General features: G+C 35.8%; 1 protein-coding gene across 1 annotated transcript; it reads right to left on the reverse strand.

Moving 5' to 3' along the window:
* Positions 1-637: 637 nt before the first annotated feature.
* On the reverse strand, positions 638-12,465 carry LOC111783714 (starch synthase 3, chloroplastic/amyloplastic). The gene is made up of 17 exons (XM_023664633.1): positions 12,342-12,465; positions 11,985-12,254; positions 11,552-11,624; positions 10,199-11,461; positions 9,232-9,446; positions 8,342-8,612; positions 7,998-8,173; positions 6,552-6,659; positions 5,974-6,083; positions 5,376-5,481; positions 3,824-4,016; positions 3,174-3,277; positions 2,615-2,797; positions 2,310-2,441; positions 2,126-2,237; positions 1,334-1,457; positions 638-1,031 (listed from the first exon to the last, which is right to left on the reverse strand). Exons 2-17 carry the CDS (start codon positions 12,114-12,116, stop codon positions 902-904), a joined length of 3,432 nt encoding a protein of 1,143 aa, XP_023520401.1. The 5' UTR covers positions 12,117-12,254; positions 12,342-12,465; the 3' UTR covers positions 638-901.
* Between the last annotated feature and the right edge of the window lie 5 nt (positions 12,466-12,470).

Consider the following 12,470-nt stretch of genomic DNA (forward strand, 5'->3'; position numbering starts at 1 on the left):
TCTCCAACAAAAGGAAAAATGAAGACTTGTTTCCACCACCTACCAGTCCCTACAGATCTAGATGTAATTTACGTCCTGTTTGATAATCATTTAGTTTCTTGTCTTAAAAAATGAAGCTTATAATCTAATTTATCACTTTTTTGCTAATGATCTTGATGGATAATTTTGTTTTTCATACAAGGATTAAGGATTAAGACAGCCACATCAAGACTCAATGGTATTAATTTACTAATCTTTATCCTATCTCCTATTCAAACTATAAAAGGATTTCAACCCAAAAAATGGCCTTGCTTAAAATTTTAGATGATCTAAGATCACCAAATCCCACTTCCCTTGTTACCTTTTTCACCCAAAATCTTTTGAACTATTCTCATCTTTGAGATAAAGAGCATTAAATGGGGCATAGATATCAAAACCAATTGCTATCTTCCAAAAAGCTTTGGTTTATGACAGTTGACAACCCCACAGGCAGTATTAAAACTATCATTTCTACCACCATCTACCACCTGAATGGCTGTCCTAGCAGAAGCAACTTCAACCATCAAAACTATAATAATAAATACCAAAAAAATAATGAACAATTTCAGTGGTGAATAAGTGACTCTGCATAAACCACTTAATCCTATTATTAGATTCCTTTTTTTTTTTTTGAGGACATCAGAACATATTGCTGCTCACTAAAGCGATGGCATTTATGTCAAAGCTGAAATATGTTCCCAATGTACAGAAAAAATGAGTCCTTGGTCTAATAATAAAGGCAGTCAAGTCACTACGTGATAAAGAGGTATCTTTTAAATACGAGGGATGAAAGCCAGAATTATAACTAAACCTGTACATTACGTTGAGTTTGAGGCAGATTGGCCCTGACATTGCTCCCTTCTTCAATTGTTCATCTGGTTTTTCATTTTCGTGCTGCATGATAAAGCTCCAAGTAGTCGAGAGCAGGCCGATTCCAAGACCAGTCTTGCTCCATCACTCTCTTGCACAATGAATGGAACCAACTTCGATCGTTATACCATGCAGAGATTGCTCTGAAATGAAAAACGAACTTTCTTGAATAGAAATTACTGTAACATGTATATGATCATTTAAATGGGAATGATGGTGGTGGTACCCATCGCTCTCAACCTTTGTCCCATGTTCGTCTAACCAGATAAACAAAACGAAGAGAACTTATAGTAATCAATCATCAGCGAGTAAAGTAGTAGAGTTTGTCACTTTTGTTCACTTTGTTTTGGGATACCCGGACAGCCGGTATGAAGAAAACATATGAACGGAAGAAAACTTGTAATGAATTATAAAACTTGCTCATCATATTATGCGTGTAACTTACCTATTAAGAGCATAATCAACACCAGATGGATCTGCTCCTTCAAAATTGAATCCATTTGGTTCAAGCCCTGCTGCTTGTGCTCTTTCTTTATCATGATCGACATCAAACACTGTGTCATGAAGTCCTACAAATAATAATAGAGACTTTAGCGTATAATTAGTTGAGTTGTTGAAACGAAAAATGCCTTTTTCTTTGACTAAGTTTCAAAAATGGTAATGGTTTTACATTTTCAGCTTTTAGATTTTTTACCAAGTCCACCGTTAGCGGATATTGTCTTCTTTAGATTTTTCCTTTCGAGCTTCCCTTCAAGGTTTTTAAAACGGGTCTGTTAGGGAGAGGTTTCCACGCCCTTATAGAGAATGTTTCATTCTCCTCCCCAACAGATGTGGGATCTCACACTTTATGATCCATTCCTATCACTGGCATTTTATTTGAGCTATGTTCGTAAATTTTCCACTATAATATATTAAAAAAGCACACCACCCCCGAGGCCCAANATTTTTTTTTTTTTTTTTTTTTTTCTCCTGCATTAAGCTTCAACTAAAGATTCGAACATGCTACCTCTAGAAAGGTGTTAATGAGAGATCACAGATATGAGCTAATCAGGCCACCCCTTGGGGTTTCATTATAATATAAATGGTTTTCTTTCCATTATTGCATAACAACTTTAAATGCAGATGTTGCAAATTTAAGTTAAAGAGAAACTATTAGTCCTAGAAACCCTATCAGCAAGAAATAGGTAGCTAAAATGGGAATATGTCACTCTTTACGAGAGAAAAATGTTGCCCAAACCTCCAGTTTTTCGAACAACAGGAACGGAACCATATCTCATTGCAGTGAGCTGAGTTAGACCACATGGCTCAAAAATTGAAGGGACCAGTATCATATCTGCACCAGCATAAATCTGCAATTATTGAATAGATGGGTTAATAACTAAATCGGAACAACTACTGAATTGAGTTCTGCATCAACATACCAAGTGCGAAAGAGGCTCATCATAAGTCAAATAAAGGCGAGCTCGGTCTGCATAAGATGAGTGCAACTGATTCGCTAAATTCACAAAATCATTTTGAATGCGTGGATCAGGAGCTGAACCAAGCAACACGACCTGCAATACCACAACTCATTAGCAACAACATCTAGGACCTAATCCCAATTTAATTACATTTCTTAGTAAAGCAGGCTTGACATAGAACAAAAATCAAATGTTAGCTGTAAGACTAAAAAGGAACCATACTGTAGTTTCAAGAAAAAACAAGGAAGCAACATGAGAAGATAAACCTGTCCACCCCGATCTAGAGCTCGCCAGATAGCATGCTTGATCAGATGGATACCCTTTTGATGAGTTAGGCGAGTGATAATTCCTACTAAAGGAAGATCAGACCTACTTAGGCCAAGTCTCTGTTGTAATGCTTCCTTAGCAGCCCTTTTTCCCTCAACAACATTCTCGGAAGTGTAAGATACCTGGAAAGTTCATATAAATCGACATCAGAATAAACTTCATTAATAATACAGTTCCAAAGTAAAAGGCAGTTAAATCAGGTTAATAACAGATATAATTCCAGTACTAAATTTCTCTTTGAGAAAAAACAGCAAAATAAGAGGTAAACATATAAACTTCTATCAATGGGTAAAAAGTGAAAATCTATCCATATAAGAGATTCTTTGGAGTAAATTTGTGGAGAAGCAATACTTTACTCTGGCATTTTTGCACTTGAATACATTGACTTTTAGGAAATTTGATTAGTTGCCTTAACTTAATAACTTTTATTGAGAAGGGCACTAAAAATAGTTGCAAAAGAAGAAAAGCAAGGGACCAAGAGAATCTATACACACTTACAGGAATAAACTTGTCATTATATGGGTCCCATATGTCAGGGTCAATTCCATTCACTATGCCATGAAACTTGTAGAGATGGGGAGCAATGACAGGATTTCCCGNAAAAAAAAAAAAAAAAAAAAAAAAAAAAAAAAAAAAAAAAAAAAAAAAAAAAAAAAAAAATTGAATGATAATGAAGGAAAAACTACAAATCAATCACAGAGAAGGCCACAATCAAATATGACCACAACTTGGGCTTTCTATCTCATCTCCTTTTATTAACATTCCGAACAATTAAGTAAACATAATGGGGATATTATATTATATTAGTTCAAGGTATCAAAAATACTATTAACATCTAGATTGACTGAGAGCCAATCAAGAAACATTTGACTCTTGGCACATGAAATGATCGAGAAATATTCAATCTCTTGTTAAGAATTGAAGATATTGAACCAGGATAAAAGATTTTCAAAGATATCATGCGTGCATAACTTCTTGAAGGAGGAATAATCTTGAAAGAAAGAATTCAGTTAAATTTTAAAACATCAGAGAACAATGAATTCTACACTAAAAGGACTGATAGGCCAGCACACCTAGTAAGAATCAGAAAGTAATCAATATCCAGAAATAATGCATCGAAAATTATGCATGGTCAAGCTATTTATTGCTTAATAACGAGAAATTACTAACAGTTGTAGCCTTGTCCGAGAACAACATTGCTTTCCCAATAAGCTGCGCTCCGAACTCTAAATTGTGAATAGTGAAGACAACCCGCGCTTTAGTAAGGCCATAGTGCATGTATTGTTCCTTGAATAACCAAGCAACTGGTGCACTAGACCAATCATGGCAATGGATAATATCCTGCCGAAGACAAAATATAATTAAGAATGTAACCATTTGTCATCATGATACACATGTATAGAGGGAGAATTAAAATAACCATCTAAGATCTAATTGCCTAAGTAGTCTCTCATAAGGCTCTTTTTCAAATAAAATAAAGAAAAGTTTCTTTTTCAACTTATCTTCTTTTTCATACAAACACAGACTAACATGTAAATGGTATATTACGTCAGCAAAGGAATGCCTCTAAAATTGCAGGATTCAAGGAAGAAAAAGTACTGCGAAGTGACTGATTTGATTTCAATACAAAGAAGATTAATAAAAGTAAACTATAATAATATCCCACTTTGAATAAATAGGCAGTACCCAGACATCTACATCCAAATGTATAGGTATGCTTTCAAACATTCAGACCATGTTGGGAGGAAGCACATCTTTCCAGACTTGGATTGAAAACACCACAATAGCCTTGTTGTATCCACTCCTGTATAGAGTCTCTCAGCAAAACGGCCACGATCAAAGAAACATGGAATGATGTCAACAATTTCTAAAAGGGACCTAAGGCTTGGTAGGAACCTAAAGGATAACGAAACTACTAAATGGGTCGAATTAAAACTCGACCTCACCCCAGTTGAATTGTCTAAAGAACCAGACTCATTGACATGGCTTCCAAGCGTTGACGACGTCTTCTCTACAAATTTTTTTATGATGGATATTGGGAAAAAAGTAGAAGTAATAGACCTCACGCTAGTAGAGACAGTATGGAAAGGAAATCACCTAAAAAGGTGAAATTCTTCCTTTGGGAAATAGCGCATAAAGCCACTCATTTATACCATACATATAAGCTCAAAATTTCTTAACAAGGATTCTCAAGCTCAAAATTTCTTAACAAGGATTCTCAATATATTCAGATGATATCTCACTTTTTCTAGGGGGTGAGAGATTTATTGGACATGGCCTTAATGTACCAACCCTTCAAGAATGTAAAAGTCTTGCTATGAAAAAATATCATTATGGAATATAAGGAAAGAAAGACATTCAAGAGTATTCACGGAGAAGACACAAACTTATATAAATCTCTTCGACAATGTTGTTTACCACGCTATATCTTGGCGTAAATTGCCTAATACTTTTGCTTCCTATAGTCATACCTCCCTCATTGTNTTTTTTTTTTTTTTTTTTTTTTTTTTTTTTTTTTTTTGTAAACATCATGGATACACACCCCTTTTTTGTAAATTTCAAACATCAATGAAATGTCTCACAAAAATAATAAACAATTAACATGTTATTTTTTGCTCCATTCACGAATAATACAGAACAGTTTAGAGAAACTTACATAATAAAACCACTACCAATTAGTATTAGTTAAGTAATACTTACAGGATGAAATCCTCCTTGGAGTAAGAATTCAAGAGCAGCATTACAAAAGAAAGCAAACCTCTCCCCATCATTTGCACAACCATATATACAACCTGACCAAAACAATCTAAGAAGTGGATATAAATATATTAGATATTTATTTGAAGTGATCCTGTAAAGATGAAGCTCAAGTGCAAGCCTAAAGGTGCCAACAAAGGAAACAGATATACGTTCTCATACTTCATAAGAAAATAGAAGGATTTTGTTAGGGGAAAAATCAAACGAAACAAGAGAGAAATAGAAGCCGAAGGGGGTTGTCAAACAAGTAAGCCTTGAGGGTGTCGTCAGAATATCCTTCCAACGAATAGTTTCTGAGGCACGATACCACAAGGAGTTGCATACGCGACGGAACTGGACCTTATCAATCAATCTTTCTGACGAGATAAGAAATGAGAATCAATATATAGAAAGAAAAAAAAATGCACCAGTCACAAGTGGATATTCCTCTCCTTTAGCAACCAAAAGCCAAGGCAGAAATAAAATCCAATAATACACCTATTCTAGATCACATCATGTCATGAAAACCTAAATATTTAAAAGACATAGTTATAAGATTTACCCATTTTGAGGCTCCAAAAAGTAAACAGAGAGCCCTTCCACTTTTCCGAACCAGACTTTTATTTCTGTTCCGCCCCAGAAATAATTTTGTCGATGGTGAAAATTTTCCACCTACATCATGATTTTTTTTTTTTTTCTTTTTGTCAAACTGTCAACGTGTAAATACTGAGAGCAAGGAAAACAAGAAGAAAGATCCATTGTGAAAAAGCATTTACAATGTTTCAAGACAATCAACATTCATAATGTGCATCTTTTGGAGACCCTGAACCCGAGGATATAGTAAAAAGGAGGAACTACGAAAAGCTCTGTTTAGGCAAAAACTTGATCAATCTGGCACACTAACACATGAGGATCGTCTCGCAATACATCACTAAATATTCTTAGCAAACATCTTTTGCTGAAATCATTACAATGAAACCAAGCAGGTCGCAAATATTTCAAGGTTTTCATCAAATGTGTATTCTATGAACGGTAAAAAAGTGAGAAAATGGGACAAGCTCGTGATATATATATATATATTCAGTAATAAAAAGATTAAAATGTAGGAAGATTTACGAACTAATTGGAAATAAAACTTACATTGCTGAGGTTCAGACAGTCATATTTAGGAAGAACAATGTCCACATTGTGGTTCAAATCTTGAATGGCACGGGATAAACTAGTCACAACATCACCAAGACCTCCAACCTGGATAGCAAAGTAAATAAAGAGATACAAATGTATGAGTACTACTATCTTATAATATCTACATTAACAAAAGTGGGAAAACATATTTATCACCACAATATCCTGTAAGTAAGACAGATTCAAGTAGGATTGACCATCTTATCTTGTCTAGTGTTCAAATCTAAATTAAGGAACTTGTTTTTATTGTCTCAAAAGCTTCGATCTTAAGACAACTTCTATCTAACCTAATCCTTTAAATTGATGTGAATTGATTTGAAGGTGTTAGTGTTTGAGTCAGAAAGTGATACGAAATAAAGTGTCTTAATCATGCCACAAAGATTTCATCGTGGATGACAAGATCCATACATGATATTTGGATTAAAGAGATTTTATTGTATTTTTTAAGTTTTAGAGAATTATCTTTAAGATTATAAGTTACAATTAGCTAGTGCCTATTATGGTATTGATGACCATGAAAGTTACAACCTTTCAATTGACCCTTTATGGTTTATTTTCAATGCTATAGGTTGTTGATTTAGTAAAAAGATTTTGGATATTAAAATGAAGTTTGCATATTATGCTTCTTAAGCCATGAGCTTGTTCCTTTGCATTTCTTGTGTTTAGATTTGGATACTAGAGTCATTTAAGTAGTCTTGATCAAGCTCTCTTGTGGAGTGATTCGAATCACGAGTTTAGAAACGAGGTTTCTTTACTCTTGATCTTGATCAACAAGGTAATCCGTTCCTAAACTTTCCCTTGGGTTGATTTCTTATCGTTTTTTGGGTTCTTGGATAATTTAGATCGAAAGGTCTGGTTATTCAACAAAGTTGTTAGATCAAATTCCAAGAATTTCATATGGGAAGGGTTAATAAAACTAAAGGATCACCCTAACCAGATCACCAGTATTGTCGTATCTTTTGGTATCAAGGCTTCTTTGGTACCACATTATTCGATTCAGTTCTAGGATCTAGAGATTAACAGGCGAATCTTTGGAGTTCCTCATCAAAAGGCTAGTAAAGAAAATAGTTCACAAAATAGCTTTTTTCTTTCGTTCTTTTTTATTTTTTAAACACAAAATCGCTTTTTTAAACCAACTATTTTAGCAGTGTTCCAACACTCAATAGTTCGTGAATTGCAAAAATAGTCCTACTTAGTTAATCTTAGAAGAACAAAGAGTACAATGAATTGTAGTTATTATCTAGAGCTTCTTATTTTGGATTGGAACACCCTGCCTTCTTTAAGCTCCTTTTGTTGGGCTAGCTTTTTATACGTCCTGATATATTCTTTCATGTTCTCTAATAAAAAGATCTTATTTTTCATCGAAAAATAGTAATAATAAATCAACTCGGAATGAAATACCTTTGCAATAGGGGCCATTTCTACAGCTATATGCACAATGTGCAATGGTGGCTCCTTAATTATTCCACCCGTCACAGGTATATGGTAATCCATGCCATTCTTATTGTCAAATATCCCACCATCTTCCAATTCAGAAAATACAAAATCCATCATATATGCGTCCAACGGAACCTTAACTGCAGAAACAAATAAAAACAACATCAACAAGCATATCCTAAAGGACAAATAGAGAGAGTAAAGAGAGAATTTTGCATCAAAATTGCAGCAGAAATGGCAGGTTAAAAAACATTAAGGACGCCATTAATCTACCAAATGATTAAAAGGTTTTAGAAATGGAGTCTCACCAGTGGCTTTCACATGGCTGCCACCATCTGCAGGCAACATTTTTTGTGGTGGCAATGGACCCTTACGGTGGGACCAACGATTAAATGAACCTCTGAACCATACTTCGGGTTTTCCATTCAGAGGGGTATTGGTAGGATTGTAAAAGACTGTCACTGTGCTTCCTGCTTGAACCTCAAGAGGATCAGTAAACACTATGTGCTTCTGTGACAACAAAAAGTTTTTCATGGTTCTTTCCTTTGTCTCAGATTTCATACGGGCAGTTTCTTCAGCCTATAACAAAGAGACGTACAAATTAGTAGAGACAATAAAATTTGATTTCTTTTTACAAGAGACACTTTCATTGATAGATGAACTAAAGGGAGGTCAAGGACTCCCAGAACACCAAAATGTGTATTACAGTAAAGCTTTGAAATTGAAAATTAAAGTAGAAAGACTAGTCTATAAAGAGTTGTTTACATTTAAACCAACATAAAGCATGAAAAAAATTGATTCAGAAAAACTGGAGTGCTAAAAATCCTCCCATTCTGCACGAAACCAAAGATTCCATAAGAAAACCTTATTGATAGCAAGCCACCACCACATTTGGTGTACTCAAAAGAAGGGAACGATAAAAAAAGGTTGGATAGTTAAGCCCTCAGGCAAAACACGAATATCCCAAGTACCTTTTCAGACAAACAATTAGACTAGGTTACAGAATAACTGAATAAAGAAAGAAAACAAATAAAGCAATTAGGCAGCAATTCAGGATACTTGATATCATCTGCATTGAGCCAAGATATATGAAAACCAAAAAATTTCGGCATTCTGTAAAGATATCTGTGTAGAATTGTTACTTTCAATTAAAAGGAAATTAAATATTGAGTCAACTGTAAATTTTTGGTGAATCGACCTTGGCACGAGCAGCCTCCTCCCTTAATCTTCTCTCTTCCTGAAGTTTCCTATAAATCTGATGTTCTTCCTCAGCCCAGTAAAGCTCCTCAGAAATGACTTTTGGAACAATGGCATGGAAATCAAGATGTTTGTTGTTATCATAAATATTTGCCTTTTTTGGTGGTCCATCAGCAAGAACCCAATCCAGAACAATGGCTCGGTCAGGTACTATTACTGCAAAAATGTAGAGTGGTGCATATGCGATGAAACTCAATGCTAACTATAAAAATGACATTTAACATCAGCCTTCAAATAAAGAGGTCAGAGTACTCGATTAAAATTTTCCCACTTAAACGAAGGGCACCTATAAATTTAAGCCTCATTTAATCCCCCACATACATTTTTCTAGAGCCATTGGAGAAGATGTTGGTCTGAAAACCAAAAATGGTAACATTCTCCCGCCATCCAATAATGATTAACAACCTTGGCCACAAGCAGACAAATCATATTGATTGCTAAATATCATGTATAATTTGGGGATAACTACCGTCAAAATCTTTCAAAAATTCATATTACGAAGGATCTTTATTTTGTGGAGGGAAAGAACTTGTGAAATATTATGGCGGTGCCACACAGAACCCCTGATGTTTTTCTCTACATTTTTTCTATTGGACAGGGTTTTTTTTATTCTTGAAAGTTCGATCAGCCAAACATCAGTTATTTGCTGTTGAAAGGCCTTGCATGTAAAACAATCCAAGCAACAAGATGGATGGAAATAAGAGCTCTACATTTTTCAGGCCTAGCATTTTTGCTCAGTCATCAGAAGCGATTGTCTTCAAAGGGTTATTTAAGAGAAAAAGTCCTCTGGGCTCCAAGCATATGTAGAATTTTCTGGAAAATTTTCACTACTTTGTAAATACACATGAGTTACTAAGATCTACATGCTGCCACAATATAAAAGGAATATAAGACACATTTACACGTACCATCAGCATACCACCAATCACAACCGTCTTTTATCTCAGCAAAGACAAGCCTTTCAATAATGGATAATCCATCTGTCCAATTATTACGCCCACCATGAATCCAAAGCTCTTTTGCATGAGCCAGAGGACCTGATTTTTTATTATAGTATAACCTGACTGAGTCTCCACCTTTAAACTCAGCAGGTTTAATGAACCAAACATTATCAACAGATTTCACTGCCATTTTTGAAAGCTGTTTTACCATCTCTCTTCTTTTTTCAGTCTCTGCCTTCGCCTGGGCTCGGTCAGCTTCACTAGCAACCTTCTCAGCTTCTATTCGCCTCGTCTCTTCTTCTTGTCTTTCCCTTTCAGCCCTCTCTTTTGCAACTCTTTCCAGTTCTTTACGTTTCTCCTCCAATAATAAATCTTCAAACGTAGAGGCATCCATTCCGCCTTCCACAAATATGCAGAAATCCTTTCCATTATTATTTTCATAGACATCTTTACCATTAAAGAAGACGAAGTCTATCTTGTAAGCCTCTTTGGGAACATGAATCTGACAAGACCACCAATCCCCATCTAGATTTGCTTTGTTTAGCCTCATTGTGAAAGATTTCCAATTCCAGTCATTGAATGCTCCCATGACCAAAACATCTGGCTCTCCATTCAGAATGGAAAGACTCCTATTAAAGAACAATTCTATATTTTGATCAGGTTTAACAACTGGAGGAAAAACGAACACTTGATTTCCACCGAAAAAGTTTTCCTTAGCCAGTCTCTCAATTTCCTGTCTCTTTGCTTTTGCTTCCATCTCCAATTTTAGCTTTAAAGATTCTTCCTCAGCTAAATTTGCTTCTGTCTCGAGGGGTTCATCTTCCGCAAAGTTATCTAGGACATCTGAAAATGTTTCACCTGGTTCATTCTCCTCTCCTTTCTCCAGTGATCTTTTTCCTATCCCACTTAACCTACCTGCCATTCCATTGTCTATTGCTGCAGTATTTTCACCAACAGAAGTAGATTTACTTGTCAAAGATCCTTTAACTTCTGCATCGTTCTTTTTAGCTGCTAAGTCCTCCTCATCCCCTACCTTCAATTTAAGTGCTTTCTGATTGGGCTCTGTGGGTGTACTAGATTTTAGCGTTGCAGAGCCTTGTTTCTCTTCATCTCGACTCTGATCTCTTTTAGGGCTGCTTGCTCCAACAGGAACTTTGGGTTTGAATCCCTTTGGTGCAGAGCTTTCAAGTCTCGCTGTTGACATTTTCCTAGATCTCCTCCTTGAAGAATCTACAAGGGTTCAGATTCAGTTTAACTTTTAACAATTACGCATAGGAAACTAAACTACGAAATATAAACCCGAAAACCAACTGAAAAAACCTGAATGACGGGCACAGGCAACAATTCTGAACGACCTCCCGGCTACAAGATGCCCTCTGAACCATAAGGGAGACTGAACCCATAAAGGTAAAGCAATAAACGCAGGTTCAGGTACATCAATCTCAATTCCAAATCTCAGAAATATAAAAAGTAATACATCTTTCAGAACTCTTCCCATGAGATATTGAAATTCATCGGTTCCACAGTACATTTCGACGTATATTTCAACAAAGATTACATAAAGACGACACATATCCTCCAAAGTGATAGATAGCGGATAGATGAATGAAAAGGAGTTCACTCAAGAAAGAAAAAAACCAGCGACAAATAAGAACTCCAATGAATATCATTCGAACCAAAGATCATAAGAACCAAAGAAATAGAAAATCAAAACACGCAGAACAGTGGCGCCAACAACGAAAATCGAAAATACCAGTGAAGTAGGAATAGTAGACGATGCTCTATTTCCATGAATGAGTCTGAACTTCAAACTCCCCGCTTGTGCCTCACTCAAATTCGTGCTCCTCCAACTCCCCGACACTTGTGCTTGAAGTGCCACCTCCATAAGGAACTAAACGACGACAGTACGAAAACTCCGGTTTCTACTCTTCTTCTTCTTCTACTCCGTTCAACTCAAAACCAGAATTATTCCTCCAAACAAGCTTCAGATCGCACTCCCAAACAATCTCCCTCTAGAATTGCGCTATAGAACAATAATTAAAGAGAGATTAAAACAAACAAACTAGATCCCAATACGTAGAAAAGGACGAAAGCTTCAATTAGCACACACCATGCAATGCTCCGCCGATAAACAGCCAAAAGAAGAAATGGCTACGCTCACAGCCATCCGAAGCAGCTAGCAAGCACGAGATTATGGTCCAGTAAAAGCCTGTGATTTTCCGTTGAAAGGGAGGGAATT

The sequence above is a fragment of the Cucurbita pepo genome, chromosome LG20 (genome assembly GCF_002806865.2).
Source record: "Cucurbita pepo subsp. pepo cultivar mu-cu-16 chromosome LG20, ASM280686v2, whole genome shotgun sequence".
Lineage (NCBI taxonomy): Eukaryota > Viridiplantae > Streptophyta > Magnoliopsida > Cucurbitales > Cucurbitaceae > Cucurbita > Cucurbita pepo.